The sequence below is a fragment of the Chaetomium globosum genome, genomic scaffold (genome assembly GCF_000143365.1).
Source record: "Chaetomium globosum CBS 148.51 scaffold_3 genomic scaffold, whole genome shotgun sequence".
Lineage (NCBI taxonomy): Eukaryota > Fungi > Ascomycota > Sordariomycetes > Sordariales > Chaetomiaceae > Chaetomium > Chaetomium globosum.
Window position 1 is genome coordinate 3,930,614 of NT_165978.1, and position 26,033 is coordinate 3,956,646.

At 55.4% G+C, this 26,033-nt stretch overlaps 10 protein-coding genes across 10 annotated transcripts; 4 read left to right on the plus strand and 6 right to left on the minus strand.

Moving 5' to 3' along the window:
* Positions 1-448: 448 nt before the first annotated feature.
* CHGG_06563 (uncharacterized protein) lies at positions 449-3,333 on the plus strand (the record flags this gene model as incomplete). The annotated part of the gene is made up of 4 exons (XM_001222657.1): positions 449-537; positions 594-751; positions 801-821; positions 938-3,333. The coding sequence occupies 4 exons, from the start codon at positions 449-451 to the stop codon at positions 3,331-3,333; spliced, it is 2,664 nt and encodes an 887-aa protein (XP_001222658.1).
* A 1,019-nt stretch (positions 3,334-4,352) lies between these two features.
* On the plus strand, positions 4,353-5,225 carry CHGG_06564 (uncharacterized protein; the record flags this gene model as incomplete). The annotated part of the gene is made up of 2 exons (XM_001222658.1): positions 4,353-4,634; positions 4,734-5,225. 2 exons carry the CDS (start codon positions 4,353-4,355, stop codon positions 5,223-5,225), a joined length of 774 nt encoding a protein of 257 aa, XP_001222659.1.
* A 374-nt stretch (positions 5,226-5,599) lies between these two features.
* CHGG_06565 (uncharacterized protein) lies at positions 5,600-7,657 on the minus strand (the record flags this gene model as incomplete). Its single annotated transcript, XM_001222659.1, has 2 exons — positions 5,600-7,335; positions 7,453-7,657. 2 exons carry the CDS (start codon positions 7,655-7,657, stop codon positions 5,600-5,602), a joined length of 1,941 nt encoding a protein of 646 aa, XP_001222660.1.
* A 643-nt stretch (positions 7,658-8,300) lies between these two features.
* Positions 8,301-9,093, plus strand: CHGG_06566 (uncharacterized protein; the record flags this gene model as incomplete). Its single annotated transcript, XM_001222660.1, has 5 exons — positions 8,301-8,340; positions 8,551-8,625; positions 8,733-8,825; positions 8,878-9,020; positions 9,079-9,093. The coding sequence occupies 5 exons, from the start codon at positions 8,301-8,303 to the stop codon at positions 9,091-9,093; spliced, it is 366 nt and encodes a 121-aa protein (XP_001222661.1).
* A 551-nt stretch (positions 9,094-9,644) lies between these two features.
* On the minus strand, positions 9,645-13,127 carry CHGG_06567 (uncharacterized protein; the record flags this gene model as incomplete). Its single annotated transcript, XM_001222661.1, has 8 exons — positions 9,645-9,860; positions 9,963-10,166; positions 10,247-10,505; positions 10,555-10,796; positions 11,001-11,062; positions 11,994-12,036; positions 12,103-12,186; positions 12,756-13,127. 8 exons carry the CDS (start codon positions 13,125-13,127, stop codon positions 9,645-9,647), a joined length of 1,482 nt encoding a protein of 493 aa, XP_001222662.1.
* A 220-nt stretch (positions 13,128-13,347) lies between these two features.
* On the minus strand, positions 13,348-15,776 carry CHGG_06568 (uncharacterized protein; the record flags this gene model as incomplete). The annotated part of the gene is made up of 7 exons (XM_001222662.1): positions 13,348-13,366; positions 13,793-14,160; positions 14,241-14,452; positions 14,513-14,857; positions 15,409-15,441; positions 15,557-15,636; positions 15,715-15,776. 7 exons carry the CDS (start codon positions 15,774-15,776, stop codon positions 13,348-13,350), a joined length of 1,119 nt encoding a protein of 372 aa, XP_001222663.1.
* A 1,248-nt stretch (positions 15,777-17,024) lies between these two features.
* CHGG_06569 (uncharacterized protein) lies at positions 17,025-19,560 on the minus strand (the record flags this gene model as incomplete). Its single annotated transcript, XM_001222663.1, has 10 exons — positions 17,025-17,558; positions 17,627-17,697; positions 17,753-17,984; positions 18,050-18,237; positions 18,304-18,394; positions 18,446-18,587; positions 18,654-18,959; positions 19,015-19,095; positions 19,155-19,206; positions 19,446-19,560. 10 exons carry the CDS (start codon positions 19,558-19,560, stop codon positions 17,025-17,027), a joined length of 1,812 nt encoding a protein of 603 aa, XP_001222664.1.
* A 372-nt stretch (positions 19,561-19,932) lies between these two features.
* CHGG_06570 (uncharacterized protein) lies at positions 19,933-20,816 on the minus strand (the record flags this gene model as incomplete). Its single annotated transcript, XM_001222664.1, has 2 exons — positions 19,933-20,205; positions 20,565-20,816. The coding sequence occupies 2 exons, from the start codon at positions 20,814-20,816 to the stop codon at positions 19,933-19,935; spliced, it is 525 nt and encodes a 174-aa protein (XP_001222665.1).
* A 1,376-nt stretch (positions 20,817-22,192) lies between these two features.
* Positions 22,193-23,519, plus strand: CHGG_06571 (uncharacterized protein; the record flags this gene model as incomplete). The annotated part of the gene is made up of 3 exons (XM_001222665.1): positions 22,193-22,221; positions 22,401-22,696; positions 22,762-23,519. 3 exons carry the CDS (start codon positions 22,193-22,195, stop codon positions 23,517-23,519), a joined length of 1,083 nt encoding a protein of 360 aa, XP_001222666.1.
* Positions 23,520-24,089: 570 nt separating this feature from the next.
* CHGG_06572 (uncharacterized protein) lies at positions 24,090-25,287 on the minus strand (the record flags this gene model as incomplete). Its single annotated transcript, XM_001222666.1, has 2 exons — positions 24,090-24,864; positions 25,112-25,287. 2 exons carry the CDS (start codon positions 25,285-25,287, stop codon positions 24,090-24,092), a joined length of 951 nt encoding a protein of 316 aa, XP_001222667.1.
* Positions 25,288-26,033: the final 746 nt, after the last annotated feature.

Here is a 26,033-nt window from a genome sequence, read left to right on the forward strand (position 1 = left end):
TCCAACGTTTCTTACGTCTCTCAGACCGAGCGACATGCTCAATATCAGTCTGAATTAGTTAATACGCACTCGGCCGACTTCCGCCACCCACCCTAGCTGAAGCATCTCCATCTGCCAGTAGCAGGTTCGGCACCGGCCGTTGGGGACCAATTCCCGGCCTATCCGCAACAACCAGCACCAAAACACTTTTGAGGATTCGGTATTCAGTGATTAGAGACTCGGGCAACTGAGGATACTCGCTGCCTTCAGACGCACACTACCCATCACAACCTCTTGACAGCCACCACGCTTAAACATACCCACGTCTGCCCGCTAACAGACAACACCTTCCGTCCCTCGGTGCGCAGTGCCACTGCTGGCAGCGTGGTCATTGGGACACCAAACCTCCTGACAGCTACAGCGTAAGGCGTTCGCCTTTAACTCGAGCCTCAGGGCCTGTTAAGCTACCATGGCGCCACGAAACCGCCTCTATCCTATCCTCTCTCTCCTTCTCCTCTTGCTCCTAGCCACTTCGGGCCATGCTCGCAAAGTCAAAAAGTATGTTCTCAGCCCTACCTAGTCCCTACTGTAGGACCGATGCTAAGAATTAACAGATCAACACCTCCGCTCTACACCGGCGACTTCGGTGATTGTCTAGCCGGCCAGAGCCTGCTCGCTCTCACGAGGTTTGATCTTGCCTACGATGCTGGTAATGAGACGGTTGCCTTCCACCTTGAAGGCACTAGCAATGTCAAGAATAAGTTTGTCATGTGTAAGTATTCTGAGAGCGTATACGGGTGAACTGTGCTAACGGTTTGCAGTGCACCTATCCATTGACGGATGTAAGGCTTTGCTACACTCCGCGGCCAGAGACACATTCAGGGGCTGATGTTTACTTTCCAGATGGCAAAACCCGCTTTGACATGACTGTTGACCCTTGTAGCCTCAACATGACTAGGTAAGCCGGGTATCACTTTGACCCCAACTAAGAAAGCCGACTCTGACATGCCTAGCCTCTGCCCCATGAACTCTGCCACCCCCATAGCAGCTAGCACAGTCCTTCCCATGGGGGTTCAGTCAACCATCGACCTATCCACCTTTCCCTTCAACCTTCCCGACTACGACGGCTCAGCCAAGCTACAAATCTACACCACCACTCCAAACCACAAGGAAATCGGCTGCTTCCAAGCATCCCTCACAAACAACCACACCTTCTCCCACCCCTGGATGATCGGCCCCATCCTCGGCGTCTTCACCCTCGCAGCCATGCTCGCCTCCTTTCTGACGGCGGCGTACGGCATCAGCGTGACGCACATGCGCATGCACCACGCCCACTCGCTCTCGGTGCTGGTCGTGTTCGAGACGCTGCAGGCCGTCTTCTTCTCGGGGGCGCTCGCGGTCGACTGGCCGCCGATGTTGGCGGCGTGGTGGTCGAACTTTGCTTGGTCCGCGGGCTTGATCGGCGTGCCCGGGATGGTGCGATCGGTCAATGGATTTGCGGGAGTGGTTGGCGATGCGGCGGGGGTTGGCAACGGATTACCGCTGAGGATGTATGGGAGGTCCTTGGATGAGGAGTCGTCGGATGGTGTTAGTCAGGGGCCGGCCTTCAACTCTAGCTTCTTCCGTGACTACGCGTGGTCTGGCAGGCCCGCAGCGCCGGGTCTACCTCTACCGGGCACTTGGGAGGGTTTCCCTGCGGCACTGTCAGTGGTTAACCTCCCTGTTGCTGACGCATTTCTGGTCGGGTTGATCTGGGTTTTGATAGCCATGGGGCTGGTAACCTTGGCCGTTGCGAGCCTCAAGTTCTTGCTTGGGGTGTTGGTGTTTACAAAGAAGATCAAGGAGGACCGGTTGCTCTACTTTCGGAACCACTGGACGGGTTACCTGGGCCACGCACTGCAGCGGACGCTAGTCATCGCTTTCTTTGCGATAATGACGCTCTCGGTGTTACAGTTCACCATTCGGCCAACTGTTGTCGGGCCTGTCGCCGTCGCCGCGGTAGTCTTTACACTCGTCTTGGTCGGAATCACCGCCCAGGTTGCGGTCGGCTGCAGGACCCGCACCCGGGGAGGTAGGTTCGGGATCAGCTCCGATCGGGTCGTTTGCTATCACGAGAAGATGCTTGGAAGGATCCCCGGCCTGGCGCTCATTTTGGAGAGCACAGCCAAAAGGCATGGCATGGAGGTACGGCCCGTGTTCAGCATCCCGTTGTTTCGAGTATGCCATACGGAAAACGAGCCTGACCAGCTCACCGTTCACCACGACAAATCCTTCATCTCCAAGTTTGGTTGGCTCACTGCAAGGTACCGCGGTACACGATGGTGGTTCCTGGCATACCACGTCGGGTACCTGTTCTGCCGCGCGGCGCTATTAGGGGCCGGTTGGCAGAGCCCACACGTACAGGTCTACGGCGTCCTGGTCCTTGACATTCTAAACTTTGTCCTTGCCGCCAGCCTGGTCCCCTTTGAGGGAGCTCGCAACACGGCCATGGAAGTCTGGATACTCAGCATCTGCAAGATCATCACGACGGGCATCTCCACTGCCTTCCTTCCCGAGTCCAACACCAGCCGCTCACAAGCAGCCGCCCTCGGCATCGCCATCATCGTGATTCAGGCCCTGACTGTGGCCGCCTTGTTGATATTGATCATCCTCAGCGTAATCTCCTCTTTCCTGTCTCTGATGAGAAACCGCGAGATAATAGACCCCGACTGGCTGGAGCCCATACGAGTCCGGTACTTTACCGAGATGGAAACCAAGGCACGAGAGACGCTCTTCGACCATGACATGGAAATTCACACACCAGCACCGACACCAACGCGGGGCTTTTCGGTCATATCGATCCAGCGCCGCCCCAAAATCGAGGACGAGGACGAAGACATAACCGCTGCTGCGCTCGAGCTAGGCCAGACACCCGACGACAGCTCCGCTGACAACCAACTCCGCGTCCGCCGCCACAGCCACGGAAGTCACGGCGGCCACAGCCGGACCAGCAGCGTGCGGACACGGCTGAGCACGGGGAGCCTACCACGGGCAGCCCGGCCGTACCGCGCGTCGTGGTCGTCGCGGGAATTCAGAGAACATTGTATCCCGACAGGGCGTCCGGACAGCGTTCTCACGGACCGGCTCAGCGGCATCACATGCGTGGTGGTGACGGACTGCGACGCGTCCGACAAGATGTCGTGGGGGGAGATGGGCAAGCCGCGGAGTAGTAGGGGGAGCTTGATTGCGCCCTCGTCGGTGAGCAGGTCGTCCAGTATCGGTTCCTGGAGGCATTCGAGGGAGAGTGTTTCCTCGCATACGGAGGGGAGGAGGCCGCCGACGGCATTGCCCGAGGCACCGGAACCGCCCGAGTGATTATCGGTCCTTTAGTTTGCATGTTTGCTCGCGTGGTGGGGTGGATGTCGGAGTGGCAAGGATGGGTGTTGGGTGTTGGGTTGTCTTGCTTAACGGTGACTCTTCTGCTGTTAAGCTGTTGTAATGGATATGTTTGTTCTTTTCTCCTCAGTTGGGTAAATTGGCCCGAGGCATCATGCATGTCTTATTCTTTGAGAGAACCAACATCTCCGTGAACCGGGTCCGATATCCGGAAAGGGGTTTCCATGGCCGGTGGTTGACGTTGGGAACAACATGGTTCCTCCGGATCGGCACTAAACCTGGCATGCGCCGCCCCCCGTCTGTCTGTCCCTGCTGCATCCTGTCGTTCCCCTGTGCATTCCCCCACTGTTCCACTGTTCCCCTCCAGTCCCACCCCGTCTCAACTCCCGAAACCCCTCCCCTCCTTCCCCCAATCCTCCCCTGCCGGGGACCCCACCACCAGGGGTCATCCCGTTCGTCTGGAACTGACACCTCCCTTGCAGCCAGGCCCTCTCTCTGTCTCGGCCCTGGACGGACCAGACTTCTAGATCAAGTTAACGTTGATCCTTGCAGTGATACGAATACAAATCGAATATCCTTCGGAGGCAAAACCAACTTGGAGCATCAACCGGGTGCTATTCTCCTTTTCCGAGTCACTCGTTTAACTAGCTCAACATATCTGCCTTGCCGCCAACCCGATCGACGGGGCTGGAATCCACATTACTTACTTGGTCCGGCTTTACACGTCAAGTTCATCAGCGATTGATCAGGCCTTACAAATATCGACAGATTCACACCCATACATATAACCAAGCGATTCCGCTCTGTTTTAACTTTTACCACTTTCTGTTTTCATCGAATACCAAGTCACCCACTCAGCCGCCACAGAGCCAGACGGGCAACCACTGTCAACAATAACCACCACCACCCAACACAACCACAACACCCCTCCTCGCCACCCACAACCACTCCCCCAACCACAAACCACAAACCACAAACCACAAACCACAACCATCACTATGGGCGGCGGCCAAACCAACCCCAACCAGTCCCAGTCCCAGCCCCAACCACAGCCGGGCCAAGCAGGCCCGCCGCTGCTGGACCTGACCATCGACAACATCACGCCCAACACGGTGCGCATCAACTCGCAGAGCACCGACGCCCGCCTGACCTACCTGATGGCGCGGCTGGTCACCCACCTGCACGACTTTGCCCGCGAGACCCGCCTGAGCACCGCCGAGTGGACCGCCGCCATCGAGTTCCTGATCGCCTGCGGCAAGATTTGTAGTGATGTGCGCAATGTATGTGTGTTACTCACTGATTCTTCCTTCTGGGCGGGGCGGTGTGATGATGTGTGATGTGTGGTGTGATGTGATGGGATGCTGACATGCACGTAACAGGAATTCATCCTCCTCTCGGACGTGCTCGGCCTCTCACTCCTGGTTGACAACATCAACCACCCGACGCCCCCGGGCGGGACGGAGGGGTCTGTGCTGGGGCCGTTCCACACCCACGACGCGCCGGTGCTGGCCAACGGCGCGAGCATGACATCGGACCCGGCGGGCGAGCCCATGCTGGCCGTGTGCACGGTGAAAGACGTGCATGGCCGGCCCGTCCCGGGGGTCACGGTCGACATCTGGGAGACGGACAGCTCGGGCCACTACGACGTCCAGCACGCTGACCGCGACGCCCCCAGCGAGCGCTGCATCATGGTCACGGACGACCAGGGCCGTTTTTGGTTCCGCGGCCTCAAGCCCGTTAGCTACCCCATCCCCCACGATGGGCCCGTCGGCAAGCTGCTGCAGCTGCTGAAGCGCCACTGCTGGCGGCCAGCTCACGTGCATTTCATGTTTGGCAAGGACGGGTGGGATCGCTTAGTCACGTCAGTCTAGTCCCCCTTGTTGAAGGTTGTTTTGCATGATAACATGGAAGCTGACTTTAATTCCATCCTGCCAGCGCCCTCTATCTACGCGGCGATCCCTACGAGACGTCAGACGCCGTGTTCGGTGTCAAACAGAGCCTGGTGATCGACCTCGACAAGGTTGACAAGGCCACAGCCGAGGAGTATGGCGTCGAGGAGGGGACGTGGCTGTTGAAACACGACTTCGTGCTAGCGACCCAGGAGGAGACGGAGAAGCTCCGGGACCAGCTGGCCACCGAGGCGCTGCAGAAGCTGGGACTCAACCTTAAGCTGGTGGACCACCTCCCCCGTGCCCGACTTAGACTGAGAAGTCTGGACTTGAAGAAAAAATATTAATCTTGCTGTTTATTCTCCGTGTTCGTGCCCTGTTGCCGTAGATGCGACCAGCTTGATCACGCTCTCTAAGTACCCAGCGGTACCCCCATATTGTTCCACGATGGCTAGGATATCAGGGTCCGCGCCGTTCGCGGAACGCTTCCGGCCGATCAGGGCTGCGTTGCGGGTGCTCGGGATCCGCAGCATTTCCTGCTCGACCTCCCAACCGCAGTCTGCCGCAATGCCTGCTACCCACTCAACCAGCGACGAGTAGGCCGAGTCCGCCTTGGTTTTGTCCTTGGGTGCTGGCGCACGGTACCTCTCCCCGGCGAGGTTGTGGCTGCAGCAGGGGATTGCAATGAAAGGACATTCTGAGATGGTCGCAATGATGGGTGTCCATGGTGTGAGCTCGTCGGCGTGGTTGGAGATGATAAATGTACCCTTGGGGAAGCGGCCGTCATGGATGCGGTTCTCGTCAAAATCATCCGGAAGGCCATCTCTACGAACCGGAGGCGGCAGTAAGACGAGCTCCCGCAGAGTGTCCTCTTCGCCCGCGGCCGTGTGCAGCTTGGTGTTGTAGGTGGCCCACGACTTGCGGGAACGGGCATCGAAGCCCCATCCCACGAAACCTTCCTGATTCAAGATGTAAACCAGCAGACCGTTGCCACAGCCAATGTCAACAAACCCCGGGAACGGCCCTTGGCCATACATGTCGGCCCACAGTTCGAGCAAAAAAGCCGCGATGCACAGATCTTCAAAGACATGCTTCTCGGGGTCGGTGCTCTCCGCCCAGCTCTTCATCAACCTGCGCGCGTACTTCTGCTTGAGGCGGGTGTATGTGTCCTGCACGCGCGCCTGGGGCAGCACCTGGTCGTGATGCACCCTTTTCTGGTAGCCCTCGATTCGGCCCTTGCCGTGCTTGTGGATGACCTCGAGCAGGCGCAAGGCGGTCCTCGTAAGCCGCACAACAGAGCGGTCTTCCTCATTGAAGAAGAGGTACGAGATGGAGATGCACCCGCGCGACTCGGCGGCCTCCCATTCGTGCAAGAAGGCTATCCCCCGAACTATGGGGTGATAGAAGGGCATCTCGGACGCCGCCGAGACATGGGGGAGGTAGATGACGAGAGACTTCTCAACCGAAGTCGCATTACTCCCACCACACCCATTATCTTCCGGCCCAGGAACGCTCCCATAGATGAGGCATGTTTGGTCCAGAGGTTGATCCCGGATCGTGTTTCTGGGGATGAGCTTTCGGATGATGCATCGCTGGAGCTGAAAGCCAACAAACGAAGGTTTGGGCACGCTGGATGATGTGTCATTGGCCTCGGTTGGTGCCACGCATTGCTGAAGCTTGGCTGAGTCATAAAGGATATTGGCACGGAAGAGCCATGAAGAGTTGATGTTGGGGTTCTGGATCAAATTGACTAAGACATGGCCGAACTCAGCTGGACCAAAAGAGCAAGGGTGGCGAAATAACGGTCGCCAGTTGGTTGCATTTGCATCTTTATGCGCACTTTCATGGCAACTCGCTTTTTCGATAACAATGGCCGGGCTGTCGGCCGCCAACTCTTCTGGCTCGAAACCCATTTTCCTTTTCTTTTCTTTTTTACTTTTTTTTCGGGTTCGGGATCTGCTGATACCGGCCGCACGAGGCGAGACCCAGGCGGGGAAGGCGACGGCCAGGGCGATGCAAGGGGCAAAATCGGGCTGTGGGGTCTCTCGGGTGTCCACCTCAACAATACGTGGTATTTCACCAACTCCTCTGACTGTTTGGGCACCGAACGATACATGATGTCAACATTATACAGTAGGGAATCGGCTTAATGGTTTATTCAAATTTGGATTTGAATTGTTTAAAACTATGAAAAACAGCATATACATACGATTCGTCAACAGTGTGATACTCAACTTGGGTGTGAGTGCGAAGATCAGCCTCAACATCGGAAAGTTTCCAAGTATGTGGATTGCCGGTATTGTAACGTAACTATACGTGTAATCGAGCCCCGGATCCGGCTCACCCCCGCTGCCGGGACCATGGTCTCCAGCCCGCTCCAAGCCAAGATGATATTGGGGCACTTGATAGAACATATTGAGTCACCGTGAAGAGAGATACTTGTATGTGGAGGAAGAGCAGGTTGCAGCCGCTTGTGCCACACAAGATAAGCTGCTTGTGTGCGAGGGAACCCTCTCTCAAGCCCTCGCAGCAGATGCCGAGTTGCCTTGTCAAATCACAAGCACTGATTGAGAAAGATGGTGCCGCAAAACGACCCGAAAACGTCAGGTGCGCTGCAGCTGGGTGCCGCATTTTTAGGGCAGGTATTTTCAAGGTACCAAAGAGGCAACCCAAGGCGAGTTTTGGTTGAGATGCTCGGACGGGAGACTTGGCTGGTACCGCCACACAAGATCAGCAGTCTTGAGTGGCCACCCGTTCATGCCTTGTGGCCTTGAACAATCAGCGCCCCAGAGGGACCCCACATATCCTAGCCTCTTCCCCTCACCTCTTGTTTTCCACCGACTTCCCTCTTGCAACCACTTTGCCATCCACAACATCACTTTCTGAGCAGCCGAAGCTTAAAAGGACCCGGTTTCCCTCTTTAAACTTTCTCAAATCACCACAACTCAACAATCAACACATCCGATTAGCGAGACACTACTACAGTCGTCGGTCGCTCACTTCCACCTTCCATTACAACAAACCTTCTCCCAAGTTCACCCCAAAAACTCCGAGTTTATGTCAGGCGAAACCGAGATCCAGAATCTCAAGAGCCGCGGTACGTCACTCTCCCATTTATGCCTCTTTTTAATGAACGCGTCTCTCTTTGCTTTTGCCGTTGCAATGGCTTTGACGACGTGACACTGTCGATGGATACGTGTATCCTGGTGGGACCGAGCGCTTCCATTTCGCCACGACTATACGACGACCCACCTCGAATCGTCATTCAGCGTACAAGACAGAATCGCTGACTTGGTTTATCGTTTAGACCCCTTCGCGGAAGCCGACGAAGACTCGGGACAGACGACCCAAACCCAAGAATATATCCATATTCGCATTCAGCGTATGTTCCTTCGATGCCCCGCTGCCGCCCTTTTGTCGCGTGACCCTCGGGCTTCGCCACAACCGATGGCGGTGTCAGAAAACTCTAGCCTGACCAATGTATCACAGAGCGTAATGGACGTAAGACCTTGACCACCGTTCAAGGTATCCCTTCCAAGTTCGACCACAAGAAGATTCTCAAGGTCATCAAGAAGGAGTTCGGTATGTTTCGCAGCCCGACGGTTGGGATGACTGTACGCTAAACGCCACTCAGCCTGCAATGGAACCATCATCAGCAGCACCGAGTCCAAGGGCATGGGAGAGGTGATCCAACTCCAGGGCGACCATCGCCTCAAGATCAAAGACTTCCTCGTTAACAACGAGGAGGGTCTGGGTCTCGACGAGAAGACCATCAAGGTACGCATCATGAATGAAACCCATGATTGTCTATGAACAAGCGCTGACCGCCCAATAGATCCACGGCTTCTAAGACGGGCATGTCTGTGTTGCCGCTGCTCAGCGGCCCGAGCCCCAAAGTGGGACGTCCGGGGCGGGGCTTCACTCATAGAAGTGAAACTTATATCGATATCTGAGCGATGAGAGGGCCAATTATCAGGGTCGCGCGGCACACAACATGATACCCGGAAGCTGGAAGATGGGCTTCCTCTTCCCTAACCGGAGAGCACGTCGAGTGGGAGGGTTTTTTGGTGCTTCGGGCCATTTGCTTATGATCGATCCTTCGGCTCTAGTTGACGGGACGGCCGTGGCCTGCATGTCCATCGTTGAACCTCTGCGGGCCTCGTATTTTAGGCAATGGAATTCGTTGACGACCTCTTGGGCCATGACGGTGTTGACAATGATCATGTTTGCTTGTTCTCATACAGAATATGTCCACCCATCGTAACCCTCAATGTTGTACTAATAGTGTGCGCTTTGATCGTGTCATGCTGTGCGAGATGCTCATAATCCAAGAAAAAGACAGTGGCCTTGGGATACACCAACGCCGAAAAAAACGCCTATCCCCACCCCAGAAAACAACGCTCATAGTTCTCTCGTGATATCGCCGTACTCCATGATGCGTATTGCCAGCTTGCCGGCTTCGTGGAACACTCGCCGGACAAGGTTGAGCAGCGGGATGTCGGGGTAGTCGGACCGGTTCGAGTCCAGCTGCACCAGCAGAGCCACCATGCTGACAAAACTGGCGATGGAAAACACGCTGATCGACATGGACGTCTCCTTGCGGATGTTGATCTTGCGCTGCGTGATGTGATAGAGGACGGTTAACGTCTGGGGAAAACTAGGTTAGCTTCGCTCTCTGCGCACGTTGGGAGGGGGAGAGGGATGGTGACTGCTACGCACCGTGGAGATGACGATCCACGCCGGCAGGATCAGCCGCGGGTCTTCGAACCCACCCGTCAAGTGCAGCACCCACGATGTCAGATAGCCGTTGATTGCGTCCACCGTCAGTAACCGCACAATGGTCGCCTGCGGCGTGTAATGCAGCAGCCAGCGTGACATGAGGCAGTCGGTGAAGAAGAAGGAGAGGTAGCCGGATGCGCAGCACTGTGGTTGAGAGTGACAGGGTTAGTGGGGGTAATCGTGGGTAAAGTAAAAGGGTCCGGCTAGGGGGGTAGGGAACGCACCCATATCGTGGCCAGCAGCGCCTCGGTCAGCCGCAGCCTGGCTTCAAACTCTGGGTCGTAGCCTGATGTCGAGGAGGAGGAGTTCGCCGCCGACCCTCCAGTCCCACGTCCAAGCTTGCTCAGTGTGCCGCCGTCCAGAACCCGGTCGAGATACATGAGATGGAGCATGGCGAGGAGTCGGAGGGCGTTGGGCAGGCCGAACAGCACGCCGGGGGCGATCGAGGCTAGGCGGCAGAGGAAGAGGATGGGGTACCAATTTCTTGGAGACGCCCAAAGCCACTGCTACACGAGGTTGGAGGAGGGTCGACCGGACGGGGCCGGCGCCGGCGGTTTGTTCTGGCAGCGGTGGTGTGAGTGCTGCGGCGCTGCTCCCGGCGCCGGAGCCGGAGCCGGGTGCTAGGACGTGTGCGGCATGGCTAGAGCCGGGTTTGACGGTCAGGGCGGCTGGAGCCGTGGGGCGGGACTCGGAAGAGGAGCTCTTTGCAGTGTGGGTGCCGTGGTGGGTAGGGCTGTTGTGTCGATTATCCGCCCGCGGCTGGTGCGCGGTTGGCTTCGCGCGGTTGTACATCAAGACTCGTCTCCTCACCCATGGAGCATGGAATCCAGTGGCTACCCGAGACGGCCAAGGGACGAAAGGAGGAGGGGGGCCGACGTTGATAAGGACGCCAGAACGGCGAACTTGAGGCCGGTTGAAATGGGCGGTGCGCTTTGAGATGCCTTGCTGGCAACCGACCCCATTTAGTTAGGTACGTACTTTAGCTAGCAAGGGCGGTTCTTGCGGCTCGGCCTTTGCCGGGACTTCCCTGATAGCGCACCCTTGGACAAATCATAATGCTTATTGGTTCATCTGCTGCCAATGCCCCGCATGTCATTGCCAGCCAGGGCCGGCCGATTGGGATTTTTTTGAAGCTTCACTTGGTGCGTGAGCTCTTGCATGTCCCGCTCTGACCACGACCACATCCACGACGGATATTGTCCCGACGGCGCATTCTCGACAGGGGCTCCCGACGCCGGCGACAGGATCACGCATAATCGGTGACGGGGGTGGCGATTGACCTGGGCAACTATGTCGTCGTCAAGGTTGGGCGTGCGCGCCCGCGAGCTGCTGCCAGCCAGAGTAGTGACGGGGCCGGCGAGCGCAATACACCTTTTCCCCAGCCGGCCGAGTTTTCGAGCGAGAGGGCTACCGTGTGCCTCATCCTTCGCCACATCCCAGCCGAGGTCAAAAGCGCCGGGAAGGAACGCTATGTTCGAAGCAGGCGTACCACGAGTTGAGCAGCGAAGTGCGCCTATGGTCAGTTCGCAGCAAAAGATTCAGGAGAGCGGCTTGAACGAAGCAATGGTAGCGGCCATCTCAATGATCTTACCAGGTATGTGTGTTCTGACCTCCAACTCTTTTGAGAACTCTTTTGAGAGCCAGAAGCGAGACAACGGCTGACTAAATATGCTGCGTCAAAGGGACATTTGTCCTCCCTCCTCTATCCCAGTTCCCTAAACCACTAGGGCAGAAATTCCGACTCTTATGGAATTGGGCCAGTGCCAAAGTTCAAGAGCTCATCTTGAATGCAACATTTCGCTTCGCTTCCAAACCAACCATTTTCAAGCGGGCCGCTCTCGACTACAAAAAATCGTCACTCATCCCCACTGCGAAGGCACTCCATCGCTCCATGCTCGAGGGTCTGGCGAGCGGCGACAAACTAGCCATAAACAAGACGTGCGCGAGGAAGCTCGCGACTACCCTGCTCACGAGCATCGATAGCCGTCCCCGAGGACGCCGCTACAGCTGGGAGCTAGTAAAATACACCAACAAGCTGTTTTATCCGTCTATCAAGTCGCACAAGTTGGCGCCCACTGACCGCGAGCGCGGGTCCCCGATCATCCGGCAGGTCGTAGTGGCCATTTCCAGCAAGCAGCGCAGGGGTGTGTACGACTCCTCGGGCCTAGTGATCCCGGGGAGCGAGAAGGAGATGGATGTGGTGGAAAATGTGACGATTGCGACCCTGATAGACCCCAAAAACGGATACAAGCAGTACGACTGGCGCATCATCGGCACCATCAAGCCCACGACGTTGGAGTCGTGGGCTAAGGACAAGAAGATCATGGAAGCAGTGGTACGATCATGAGGCCCTTCATGAGGCCCTTCATGAGGCTCGTATCCCCGAAGTCCCAGTGGGCAGTAAGGCCCGGTGGCTAAAGGGGGGGTGTACGATGGCGATGTACATAAACGTGTACGCAGTACCTAGGGGAGCGAGAATGTCGCATCTCATGTAAGAACAACAGCAGTGTAATACCCAACTATTGCCACGTTAATTTCACGCTCGAACTCGGGATTAGGCCAAAAGAAAAGAGACTCATCGATTTACATTACCCGGCCCACTCCGGACTAGTTAAACAACAACACCGCCGTCAGAGGCGCGTCGTCCGGCGCCCAATGCAGATCCTTTACTATCTCTGCCACACCCTTAACCTTCCTCACTTCACCTTGCAGCGACGAGGTCTTCCCACTCACGGCGATTGCCGTGGCAAGCAGCTGCGAATGGAGGTTTCCCAGCTCTTTCTCCTGCAGCTTGCCGGTTTTGATCTTGGCCTCCAGATCATACATATCGGACACGCTCGAGGATCTTGGCTCAACAACAACAGCTCGCTCGGGGGAAATCACCCAGTCGAGAGTGTTACTGAGGTCCCTGAGTGCCGCCAGCTTCGTCTCTCGCGCGGAGAGTAGGGTCTTGGCTGCTGTGTCCCATTGCGCTCCGTAATTTTGCTTCAGTTTCGTTTCGATGAGTCTGATGTTCGCTAACAGGCTGAGCTCAACGTCGTATATGTTGTCCACGTCGATGCCCAGATCAGATGCTTTATCGAATACCTCCGTCGCGAGCTGCATGGCTATGGGCTCCCACTGGCTCTCGACTTCGCGGAGTTCGTCAGTAGAAGATCGAAGGTGTGTGACTGCGAGGAGGACATCCTCCCGGGTCGTTATGGTTTTCGAATGGCTATCGGACGGCATTTTTGTAGCGGAAACGGTGTATGTAACCTGTTAAAAGTAGAGTAAGGCGTAGTAGGCGTTTGTTGACAAAGACCGCGTCCTTTTATTTCCCTGGAGCTCATGCATCGTCACCCGGTCTACGATACAGTAGAGGAGTATGTCCACAATCTATTTTTGTCATTGTTCCGGATGAAGTACGACAAACAGCTAACAATAACGTCACTTCGTCTGAACAAGCCAGCAGGTTCGGCACAATGGATGACTAGTGAGATACACTTATGAGATCATGTATTCATGTATCTCCCGGCCAACTGCTTGCTAGTAAGCTATTAGCAATCAGCTGCTGTGATGAACACAGAAATTGCCAACAACTTGGGTATTGTATGGTAACCATCCTTGTTCGCCCCGCCCCCCCCCCCCCCCCCCACCATGGGGCTCCTGACAACTGACATTGTAGGGCCTCTGGGCGGGTTGGTCGGGTCACAGGAACGGGCGGGGACCGGGAACGTCTGTCCCGAGCCTACGAATTGAATTCGGGCAAACGCGCGACGAGGGATGCTAACCGGGGCATCACCAACACCACCCCCGCGCGAATCCACCAAATATTCAACTTATTCCTAAACAAATCATTCGACGCCGACGTGACCATGGCCGACTGGAACGAGTCAAACGCCGCCGTGGAGAGGGTGACAGCCATGACGACAACCACACCAACAACCCAGTTGGGCAGCTGCATGAGCAGGGCGAAGAAGGCGACGGAACCGTCGACGGGGGCGTCCTCGGGCCCCGGCCACAGGCCCGCCCACGCGGCGATCAACCCCGTCGAGCCGACCAGCGTCACGATCACCAGCACGCCAACGACGGCGCCGGAGATGCCGAGCCAGAGGTCCCGGTCGGTTTTGGAGGCAAAGGTGCGGAGCCAGAAGTGGGACTGGAGGAGTGGGTGGTTGGTTGGTCAGTCGGGCGGTTGGGTTTGGGAAAGGGAGGAAGGGGGCGGGGGGGTGGACATACGAGGAAGAAGTCGTTGGTGAGGATGGCGACGGGGAGGATGTAGAGGAGCTGCCATCCAAGGAGGCTGGGTTTGGTTAGGCCGGAGGACTCAATCAGGCTGGTGTCGATCTTGGTCTCGACGCCGATGGTGATAGTGGCGATGAGGATCAAACCCATGACCATTGCTCCCTGGATATTGTCCGTGAAAAAAGAGACCTTGAACCCTCCAACGGCTATTCTCGAATGGTTAGTCAATCTTTCTCCGCAAAAGAAAGCCAGCGGGTTGAACTTACAGGTGTAGATGGTCGTAACGATACATTCCACGATCAACACAGGCAGCCCATCAATGCCCGTCAGAAGGTTGACCACCTGCCCGATGGCGGACAGCTCCGAGATCATGTACAAAAATAACGTGACTAGTGACATGAAGCTGAGATACAGGGCCGCAACGGTGCCGTACCGCTGCCTGGTCCACTCGGTGAGAACGAACCCCTGAGGGCATTTGCGTCGGATGATGGGGCCCAGCGCAGCGAAGATCAACAAGGGTAGAGCCGAAGAAAGGGCGTAGACAACCACACCCTGAACACCAGCTAACGTCGCAAGCTGGGGGTAAGCGAAAAGGATACCGGATCCAAGGGCTGTGGAGATTAGTATATCAACATAGGGGTTGAAAGGGGAGAAGGGAGGGATATCAGAGCGGCAGCACGTTTCCCACGCAAGCATTAACTTGATCGAGTATCACGGTACAATCTCAGCTTTGTATCTGCGGAATGCCAGTTCTCCTCTGCCTGCCGCGCTGCTTCCCCGTAGTAGTCGGTTGAAGCTAGCCCGTAGGAAAGGTTGGAGCCAGCGAACCCGCTTCAACTCAGCGCCCGTAGTGAGCCGCAGTCGTCGCCCTTTAACCAACATCCTCAGTTTCTCGCAACCGCCAGAGGCGAGCTTGAAAAGACACCGGGGATGCGGCAAGAGGGGGCGAGAACTTGGTGAGGTTTGGGTACGAACCTGTGGTCAGCCTGCGGCTTTCCTAGTCGTGTGATGCTGCCGTTTAACCGTGGTTTCCCAGCGCCTTTCTTCGATCGAGCAGCGCTGTCTGCCTGCCGATATGCTTTTCTCGGTTGCTTCGTTGCTACCGCTCTAATTTTTGGAACGGCCCGTCGACGGGCGTTCTCGGACCGAACTGCTCACTCACCGGACGCGATGAAGTTCAGGGCGAGCGGCAGAGCTGTGAATGGTGGTGGTTAGTTTCCATCCCTTCTTCAAAAGAGAGATCAGCTGGACGCGGAATTATGGGTTTTTCTCGCTTCTTCGCCCGAGCTGGGAGAGATGAATGTTCTAACCCGTCTGAGTTCTGTTGCCCGCCAGGAACTCGCCCTTGCTCTGGTTCCTGAACTTCCAGGCAACGCCTGTCCCCATTATCCTACATGAATAACGTTAGCAGGGCCTTCTCATACAACTTAATGGGATTCCCTCAGAAAATCCTCAGGCTTAATCTCACAAAAATACGCCATATGTCACGTAGACGAGGGCGTTGGACGCCTCGAAGGACGGTTGTCCCATGTTTGATGCTGCTGATGCTGATGTTGATGCTGGTGCTGCTGATGCGATGAGAAGCGATTGGACCCTCTTCTGGTTTTTGTTTTCCTGCGTTCTAGTAAATTAACTTCGAATGAAACAGAGACCCCCAATTAATGTGGGAGCTGCGGCTTTTGAAGGCCGCCTGCGACCTTCACTTCTCCAGCCCACTGCCTCGGGTCCTACGCCGAACTTTTCACAGGCTCTGACCAATAGATTCAGGGCCAAAGACCAATTCCAGGAGGCTAAACCATCCACTGCAGGTGATTGTGCGTGGGGGTGTGGGCTGCAACGGGGGCCGGCCCACTGTCCTTGGCAGAATTGGGTGGCGCTAAGCCGTTGTTGAGGGCCTGGCCCACTGAACAACCCACCTTCGCTGTTACTCGAACTGTTAGCTTTCATCTTAGTTGCGCACTTACTCATCACCACCACCACCATCATCACGATCACCAACCGACCGAACCAAGCATGAAATGAAATTGCAGTTGAATTTATCTCATGCCTCTTGTGGAGGGAGATAGCAACATCAGGAAGCCATGTCGAGTCATCTCGAGGTAGATACATCTCGATAACCATAACTCCCCCGCGCTACTCCCAAATTAACGAGGACTTGACAGTTCCCAAACTCTTGGAAACAAAAGATGGAAACCCAGATAGGACAAGGTTGCTTCCCTGGCGCCTGTACTTGGCGTCGGCGACCCAAGTCGCCCGCCGTCGCGCCCTGTGCCAGGGAACCGATAAACTGACAAAGAGATTTTTTTCTACACACCAACGCCCCCGCCCATGAGAACCCGTCGTCGTCCAGACGTGATGCGCCAAACCGAGCCACGAAAGCGGCTCATGAACTCCGCAACTAGGGAAAAGAGAGACGTAGAGACGCCGGAAAAAAGGATACCGAAGCATCAGGACTTCTATCAACCCGTCATGAAATGCCCGAGGTCGTCGATGGACCGAGCAGACAGAAGTTGTGAAAGTCGTAAACCGCCAGTTACAGGCGCGAAGTCGGAGACTGGTCAGGTCTCCGTCCAGAAAAGTGTTGGTCTTCATCTCCAAGGGGAGATGCGTGACCGACCGACAGTGGGCGACCGGGGTATTCCCCGCCGACGAAAAAGAGAAATCGAAATTGAAAAAAAAAAAAAATGTAGGCGACGAGAGATGGAAGGAACCGATGTTGTGTACGTCTGACAGTTGTAAGATGACATGGGAAGAGAGAAGATCGCGAGGTGTCTTCTCTTAATTGCCACCGTGGAAGTGGTGGCTCTCACGGGGACCGCCGCGGGTGGGGGTCTGGGCCGGCGCAGCCGGCGAATTGTTGGCGTCGACGGGGCTGTAGCCCCAGTAGGTGTGGCCGGTGGTGGCGTCCTGGCCGAAAGCCACATTAGGCCAGTAGCCGCCCATGTAGGTGAACGGGTTGGGCCCGAAAGGAGTGGCGGAGGGCGTCACGGGGAGGCCGCTGGCGCCAAGCAGCGGCTGCCCGTCGGCCGGGGCACGGGGGCTCGGCGCGGGGTAGCCGAAGGGGACGAAGGGTGGGCCGGCGGCGGGGTGGTTATAGCCTTGCTGGGCGGGAGGGGCCGACGTCTGATCTCTGCCGGAGAAGCGGTTACCGGAAGCCATTGGCGACCTGCCGGCCGCGGCGGTCCTGGGCGTCTTGGGCGTGGTCGTCGACCTGATGGAAAACGCCTGTGACTTCACGCGGCGAGGAGTGCCGGCGTGCTTGGAGAACTTCCGTTCGACCTTGATCAGGTTGCCGCGGAAGAAGGTGTCATGCTGTCGGCCTCAGTTAGCACTAATCCGGCCAGCCACTGGTGGTGCACTGTGTGAAGTGAAAAACTTACAAAGTTTTGGACCGCTTGGTCCGGGATGTCAGCCCTGGCGAACTCGACGAACGCGAAAGGCTGGATGCGGCCTGCATGTCGGTTAGTACCTTGGCCGAATCTCCTGGTGGGGGACAATGGACTGACCATGATAGTTGGGCTTCCTGATGACGTTGACGTCGAGGACTTCGCCAACGGGGGAGAAGAGATCCATGATCTCTTCCTTTTGGGTGTCGGGGGCCAGGTTTCCGACAAAGATAGAGCGACGGTCCACATCGTATTTGCGGAGAAATTCCTCGTCTGCGTCGCTGCGTGAGATGAAGTTCTTCTTCTTCACATCGAAGGCATCGATGCAGTATCCGTCATGCTGGCGGACGGCCTGTGGGAGAACGTCAGTACGCAAAAGACGCGATCCGATGTGGCACCGGGCTCTCTGAGGCTTACCGTGTTGAGATCGCGCTTGGGATCGAACTTGGCGAACTCGACGAGAACAGAGGTGGGAAGGCTCATGGCTTCGCACATCTGGGTGCTGAGCAGCTCGCACTTGCTGAGCTCACCGTACGGCTCCAAGATCTCCCGGGCGGTGTCGATGGTGACCTCGTCACCGCGGCGGCTGTAGATGACGAAGGTCCCTGGTGGGGGAAAGACAAACCCTGGATCAGCGAGGGCTCAGAGCAACGAGGAGTTGCGGTACTTACGGTTGGCCTTGACCATCTCGGTGCGGCAAGGACGGCCAAGAATCATGATGCCTCTACCCTCGTCGATGGCGACCTTGGCATCATTGTCATTCTGTTCTGTGTCAGGAAAGTGAAGTCCATGAGGAGATCGCGGATAACTCACGGTATACTGGGCAAAAGCATACGGCATGCCGGCGACACCTCCCTTGACCTCGCGGCGGATCTTGACGAAGACAGTGCCGAACTGGCTGAACTCGCGAGTAACAGCGGCTTCGAGGGCGCGGTCGTCCTTGGACTCGGGAAGACTGTTGGTTTCAATTGTTAGGCTGGTCTTTGAGCGGGGACGAGAATGAAAGACAAGAGGAACTTACTTGGCCACGAATACGCAAGCGCTGGGAGGGTAGATGCCCTGGGCATCAATACCGCCAATCTCCTGTCGAGAGGAAAATGTGCGGAGGGGGCGCTGGCTGGGCGTCAACGACATGGTGTTCGACGTGGCCGCGGAACCAGTCAGGCGTCGCTCCTCGGAGTCGATTTCAGGAACCTTGACCATTTCATCCTTATTAGACGGCATGACAGGCGTAGCGAAGGCCCGGACTGGCTTCAGGGGTGCCTTCGCGGGGGGCGACTCGAAGATGTCGCCGCCGGGCGTGTTGCCGACTTGGAAAGGAGAAGATCTAAACAGCAAAAGTCAGCAGACACCCCCTAAGTATCGGGACAAGGGAGCCTTACCGAGTGTCGCGGTCAGAAGCGGCCGACGCAGTGCTCGAAGTAATGCTCATATGACCGATCTCTTCGGTGACGGAGGAGAATCTTGTAGATGTTAGCGAGTGAAATAGAGAGGCTGTCATAATGACTCAAGAGCAGCTTACCGAACGCGGGGAGGAGAATCGTCCAGGCTGGCAGCAGACAGACGGGCACCGGCTAATGAGTGTCAGCATTGCCGATTTTGATCAAAAAAAGCGATGAGTGAAGCGCCCCATAGGAGTGATTGTCAGGTCTCGCACCGTTTTCGTGGCCGAGGCCATCGAAAACGGTCCCCGACTCGCGACCCCAATCTCACGCCACAGACAGCACGAGGTGGGGTGAACGAGCGGCTGTAATGAGACTTGCAGGAGACGCAGCGTTCAGGGAAAATGAAGGGAAAGAGATTGATAACTTACCGTCGTCGGAGTCCGAAGAGCCGCTCGAAGAAGCGTCGCTAAGGCTAAAGGAGCGGACACGACGAAGCTTCCCGGCAGAGCCGCCAACCCTGTTTGCTCTAAGCATACCAGACATTGTGACTGGCGATGGAGTAATCGAGTTAATGGTCGTCAAGTCGAAGGTTGAGATGCTTTCCACTAAGGAGTGGATGATAGTTGCTTTGGGTAAGGGCGAAGAATGTTGTGAATATCTGTGGAGCGGAGATGTAAGATGGGGAACCTGTTACAGTGGTGAGCCAGGTCTTCCTGCTTTGTGATGATGGAAGGTTGGTGTTCAGGTCAGATCGCTCAACGCCCGAACGCTACACGCGAGACGCGAGGCGCGAGATTGGATGGCCTGATGTTTTTTGGTCTGACCACCGACCCGAAAAGAGAAGCAGCGAGATGATAGAGAGGGGAACGGGGAAAGAAGGAGGCGCGGGAGGAAGATGTTGGAGTGGTGATGATCTTACTGATGGCGGTCAACCTGATCGAGGATCGAGGACCTCGAGTCGGGCTCGGTGTTGGAGGGGATTGTGTGGTAGTTTGGGAAGAAGTCAAAGAGGAACTGGAAGAGGGGAGGGTGCTTTATGTTTGGGGAGGGGAGGAAGGTGTAGCTGGGTGATTTGAGCACCCTGAGAAGCTGGCGATGCCTGACGACCTCGTGTTTCAGGCCGGAAAGCCCTAACTCTGGAGGAGTCTGCCAGCACTCGCTGAGGCACTGGCCTCTTTGCAGAGACGGCTAGTTCCTCCCAGGTTGCTATTCAGCACTGGAGCGTGGCCACCAGATGCAGAAAAAGCAGACACAGAGGAGAAAAGAGCCAAGAGAGGGAGTGTCTTTGACAGGAAGGTCGTTCCAAATCAAAGCGGTGGTGCAGAGGGTGTGAGGGGAGTGTCTTGCTCACCTTGGAGTGCAGTTTGGAACTGGAAGTGTTCCAATGTTGGTCTTGGGTTGTGTGGTGAAGGGAAGAAAAGGAAGATGAGAAACATTTCTAATATTTGTGCTCACCAGAAATTGAGGGCACAATCAGATTTGGAGCTCAAATTATCTTGAGATAATAGGAGCGGCGAATGGGGGAAAATGGCTCTGGAGTATCTGACGTGTAATCGGCGGCGAATGACGGAGCAGGATCTGAACGGGGTACCGGTTGTCGTTGATTTTCGGAGGCTGATTCCGGAGCTGGGCTCGGCGTGCCCGGCCTGCTTGTGGGCTAATTCGGCCGGCGACAACAATAGCACAGGCGGGTCCGCCTTGCTTGATTTCGGCATGGCAACGGTCAGGAAGCAACACAAGAGAGTCGGTTGGGAGGCGGGGTCACTCAGAGGACGCAGGCTGGCATTAAGGTCTTGCATGATTGGAATCAGATATGCTCAGTAGTGTGAAGGTCTAGGCTAGTAGTTAAGGGGGTCTGGGGAGCAGAGCGAACGTGGTTGTGTGGATGTGTTAAGGGGCATTACTCATGAACCACAAATGATGTTTGTTGTTTGTCCTCTTCTTGAGAGTCGCATTTTGGACAGGAGAATATTTTAGGGAGGGTGCTCAATTGCGTCCATTTGATACCTATATTTAACATGGAACGTGTCAACGGACATGCCAAGAATTAGGAGTCTTTGAACCGTTCGCATGTCAACTTGTGACCACCTGGTTGGCCATAGCATCAGGTTGGGTGTCGACTGAAGCACTGGGAAGTGATGGTTGGGACTGTCTTGGGAGGATTGGATGGAACCCCTCTGGATACCAATCTATCTGAGATAAACACAGACTTCTTTTATGGCCTGGTAATACAAAGTGTTGTAAAGAGTGAGCCAATGTGATTAGGGTCACCAGTGAGTCAAACATTTCTAGAAAGTGGTAAGTGCAACTAAAGAAGATGGCAGTCTTCAAAACGCCGACACATATACCTAACTCGGGTACTGGGAATGAAAGCCACAACAGCTAACACACAAAATTAGGATATGCTACTTCAGTTTATCAGGGAGCTGGTTCAGAAGCCAATGAATCAAAGTTCGAATCACAAGGTTTTGAAGCTGCTCGGGGTTTCAAAGTTATGGTTAAAACTTAAATCACCTTTGACGTTTCGTATTCGTGCTGAACCCAGAGACAATGGAGGATGGAAGTGGCCTTTGAAGCTCTAAAAGCTCAATACCAAGATGGATGTCATGGAATTGTGAATTGAGAAATCATTGCAGTACAAAAGAAGGTTATTCGGCCCAGGAGACTGCTAAGGACTGGATGTGATGGGCTCTGAGAACGAGGAAATCAGGAAAATAAATAACATTCAATCAAGTGACACACAGCATAGTGAGCCCAACAAACTTGTAGAATCACAACATGGATACCACTTTTTTTAAAAGGTATGGCCCAGTTTATTTGCCAGGTGGTCAACACATATGACACTTCTGGAGGATGTCACGACTTTCACAACTTTTCACGACTGACACAAGAGAAAGAGAGATATGGCCCGTGCACAACTAAGGATGGAGGCTGATTGGCTGTGCGGAGGGCCTGGGACTTGTCGAAGCTGGCACCAGGCTGGATCTCATGGGGTTATTCCTCAAAGCTTCTGAAACTACCTACCAATGCCACTTCTATTATGTATTGGGAGCCGAAACTACCTCCCTCTCTCAAGTTAAGATCTGCCCTTTCATTGCATCAAGTCACTTGTTTTACGGAATACTGCTATTCATAGCAACTCTTGACACTGGTAAACTAAGGCAAATTTAATAAAATGTCGATTCCAATGAGTTGCATATCCATGTGTGTTATTCTATATTTTACCAGGCCGAACGATGATTTGAACTGCTTTGTAGGAGATGATTGTAGACTTTTGGTTCTTGAAGCATGTGGTCGAGCTCAAAAAACCCACAATTCCTGTGGTGGGGATTGTGATACCCCTGTCGTCAATGCTGCTGCTTGGGTGCTTGATGACGTTCCAGAAAATCTACACAAGCTTCACTAGGACAAGATCGCACTGGACGGATTGGGCACCCCGAGCTCACTCCCAAAAATAGACTACGCCGATGGCCCTGGGGACATGCACAGGGTTTTGAATCACCTGGCGCTCTCGCCCACCCGAAGATTATCCATCCGGTAGCTGCAGAAGATTCCGGTCGCATCCCCTCCCTCGCTCCCCAACACCGCAGCTCGCCCATCATGCAGGCCACACGGCCGCTCTTGTTCAAGGGCTTCATTGGCCGCAGCGTCGATGAGTTCAAGAGGCTTTCCCACATTGGTATGTGATGACCATTGGTTCGGCCCTGGCTATCCGGCGTTGCTAACCGGGAAACCTACCTACAGTTTTCAGCCTCGAAGGCATCAAGGGCGGCGCGGCCCCTTACGAACTCCACAACTTCCGTAGCCCGACATCGATACAAGACTGCAAACTCATGTCCGACGTAGAGATTGGCGGCTTCTCAAAAGCGAACCTCGACTGGATACCCTCGCCGCCCGCCTCCTCCGACATCCAGCGGCCATCCCCCAACTCCCTCGGCTATGCTAAGTTCCACGGAAACATTTCCACCGAACTCCCCCCAGACCGACCCGACATCAAGCGAACAGGCTACGCGGCCTTCCGCACACGGGACCGGCCGCCGACCATCTTCGGGCGCAGCCTCTACAACATCGACCCCTACGTGTACCTGGCGCTGCGCGTCAAGTCGGACGGGCGCAGCTACTTCATCAACGTACAGACAGAGTCGGTCGTCCCCACCGACCTGCACCAACATCGGCTTTTTGTCAAGAAGCCGGGGGAGTGGGAGACGGTGCTGATCAAGTGGAACGACTTTGTGCGCACCAACTACGGCTTTGTCGTCGAGCCGCAGACCGAGATCATGCGCCAGAAGGTCAAGTCCATCGGTATCGGACTGACCGACAGGATACCGGGTCCGTTCGAACTGTGCATCGAGCGCATGTGGGCGACGAATAGCGAGAAGGAGGCGGATAGTGTGTTGGAGTTGTCGTCATCCAAGCCCAAGGAAGCGGCGGATGCGTCGACCACGAAGGAAGGGAAGCTGAAGACCAAACAAGGGCAGAAGGTCGCTTGGGTAGATAAATGAGCCGAGAGGAGGATATATCACGGTTGTATGGAGAACGATTCCTGAAGGCGCTGGGCTACACCCGAGATTGGGTCAAGAACAGGCGAGCCGGGGGCGGTTGTTGCGGTTGTTGCGGTTTGACTTTGGCAGTCTACTGCGTTGGCAACAGCCGACTACATATCCATGTATATCACTGAGCCGTTTGGCTATCGACCTGTACGAATAACAGGGTCCAAATGCGGAAGTCTGATATTGGCACCACGGCACTTTGAATTGACCAAGTCATGTCTAGATTCGGCCAGAAAACGATGCGCAAGAAAATGTTGTCCCGATGCCACAGCCGTTTGTTTTGCCTACGCCTTCCCAACAAACATCCAGAGCCCACCCATTTTCCAGAGCCGTTAAACAACCCATTGCCATGAGACCTAAACATACAAATGCAACTACCCCAAACCGTCCGGTTTATACCAAACGCCGTCAAGATGCACATAATCCAACCATCATAATCATCAAGCACCGCTACCCTCCTTGCCTCTATCCCTAATCACTGCGTTAGGCCCCGGCCTCGATCTCAGGGAGGAGGGCCAGTACTTACCACTCGCGCTTCTCGCCGGCCTTGCTCCACCGCACATCATCAATGTCCTTCTCCCCACCCTTTTCCCACTGCTTGACCTGCTCTTCTGTGAAACCAGCGGCGCGGAGTCTATCCGCGCCTTGCTGCTTCCATTTCTGCCGGTCGCGGAATGTCTCAACCGCCTCATCCCAGTCTTCGGTCGCGGTCGGCTCCTCTGGTTGGACATCAGAGGCTGGGTCATAGTCTTCGGAGAACCGACCATCCATTGCCGCGGCGCCTCGGACGGCACCCCTTCCACGTGTCCTGACAGGGGCTTCTGACGGTGGCACTGGACCGATAAGCTCCTCGAGTGGATCGGACTCGTCTCCCTCGGCCAGCCCGCTAGTCTTGGAGGTGGTTGTAAATTCGTCGTTTTTCTGTAGTAGCCGTCCGTAGCTTTTGCGCCGAGATGACTCGCCGGCCATCAGGTCACGATCCTTGCCGGACTTGCCCCGCCGCGACTTTGAATGGCGCAACCGACAGTCGTCGTCGCTACTGCTGAGCGGTGACCGATCGCGGTGCTTACGATCCCTTCTGTCGCGGCGAGCGTGACCTATCTCGGCGGCGGTGGTGTTCATCCCTTGTTCGATCGTCGTGCTTTCTACGCAACCGCTGCCCCTCCTCTTTGTCCCCTTGCCGCGTGCTGTGCCTGCTGCGTCGGTGATCCCGATCGCGGGAGCGGTCTCTTGTCTCTTCTTTGTCTCGCCTCTCGTCTTTTTTCCTCCGGCCCTCGTCCCGTTCAGCTCCATTGGGCTTTTTTCGCCCTTGCAAAATTGAGGATATGTCGCCCAGTTGTCGGCGTCTTAGGTCCGAGGCACTGGGGTTAACCTTGCGCCTTTTCTTCTCCTCGGCTTCGGTTAAGTTGTTGAGTCGTGCTTGGGCTTCTGCGGCCTCTCTTGCTAGGAGTGCGGCATTGTGGTTCGTCGTCTCTTTGATGATCCGCCCCAGGAAGCGCGTGTTGGGCTTCGCCTTGTTCGCCGGTCTGTGTGACATGAGTTACCGGAGTCCAATGAACCTCGACCGCGCCGGACCCGGGAGTACTGACTTCGTCGACCTGAACGCTCCAAGGCCCATTGAAGAGTACTTGATAGCCGTGTCGCTCGCCTCTTTTGCCATCAGCTCCGCGACGGCGTCGTCAGTCAAGATGGTATCATGGTCGAAATGGCGCGCTTCCATATCGGCCAGTAAAACTAAATGGGTGGTTGGAAAATATACAGAAGGAGAATTTCTAAGGCGGACCCGTGGTTGAAGTAAGTGTATGCAGCTGGGGTTGGAGATACAGGTCTGTCACGGGGAAGCGCTTTTGAGTTCCGTATCAATAAGCTCCACTCGCCAATCGTTCCCGCTGAACCCCATGCGGGATCTTCGCTCCACAGACACCACTCAGAGGTCGAAGTAACCCAAAGACAACATGAAATTGAGGTATGTCGGTACTTTTGTATTTAGGAGCAAGGGAGGTACCTAAGCCATTTCCAGAACCAGCGCGGTCTCCACATATGAGTATGGTATCTTGGCTGTTTTTACTCGGTATAGAGGTTAGGTTGCATACCTTACTTTTTGTCCATGTCGCTAATTTGAGACGCTGTGCGGCATTCCATCCTAAGGTACCCAGGTTGTCAATGACCCGGAAAGCACTGCTCAAGCAGTCCCAAACCCGTGTTTTTGGGGACCACAAACGTCATTGAACACCCAGCGATTACATACAATGCAAGCACCATCGATGAAGTCGCTTATGGAGTACAAAGAGGAACAAAAGTGATCTCCCGATATAGAAAAGTTGATGTTTTTGAGGATGATTGCTTTGTGAACTCTTCACAATTGCGGTTCGGTCTCTCTAACTTCACAAATCCATAGCTCCCGTCGAGCCCAGGCAACGCTATGAAAGACTTCCGTGATGCGGCAGTCCCGACATTGGAAAGTGA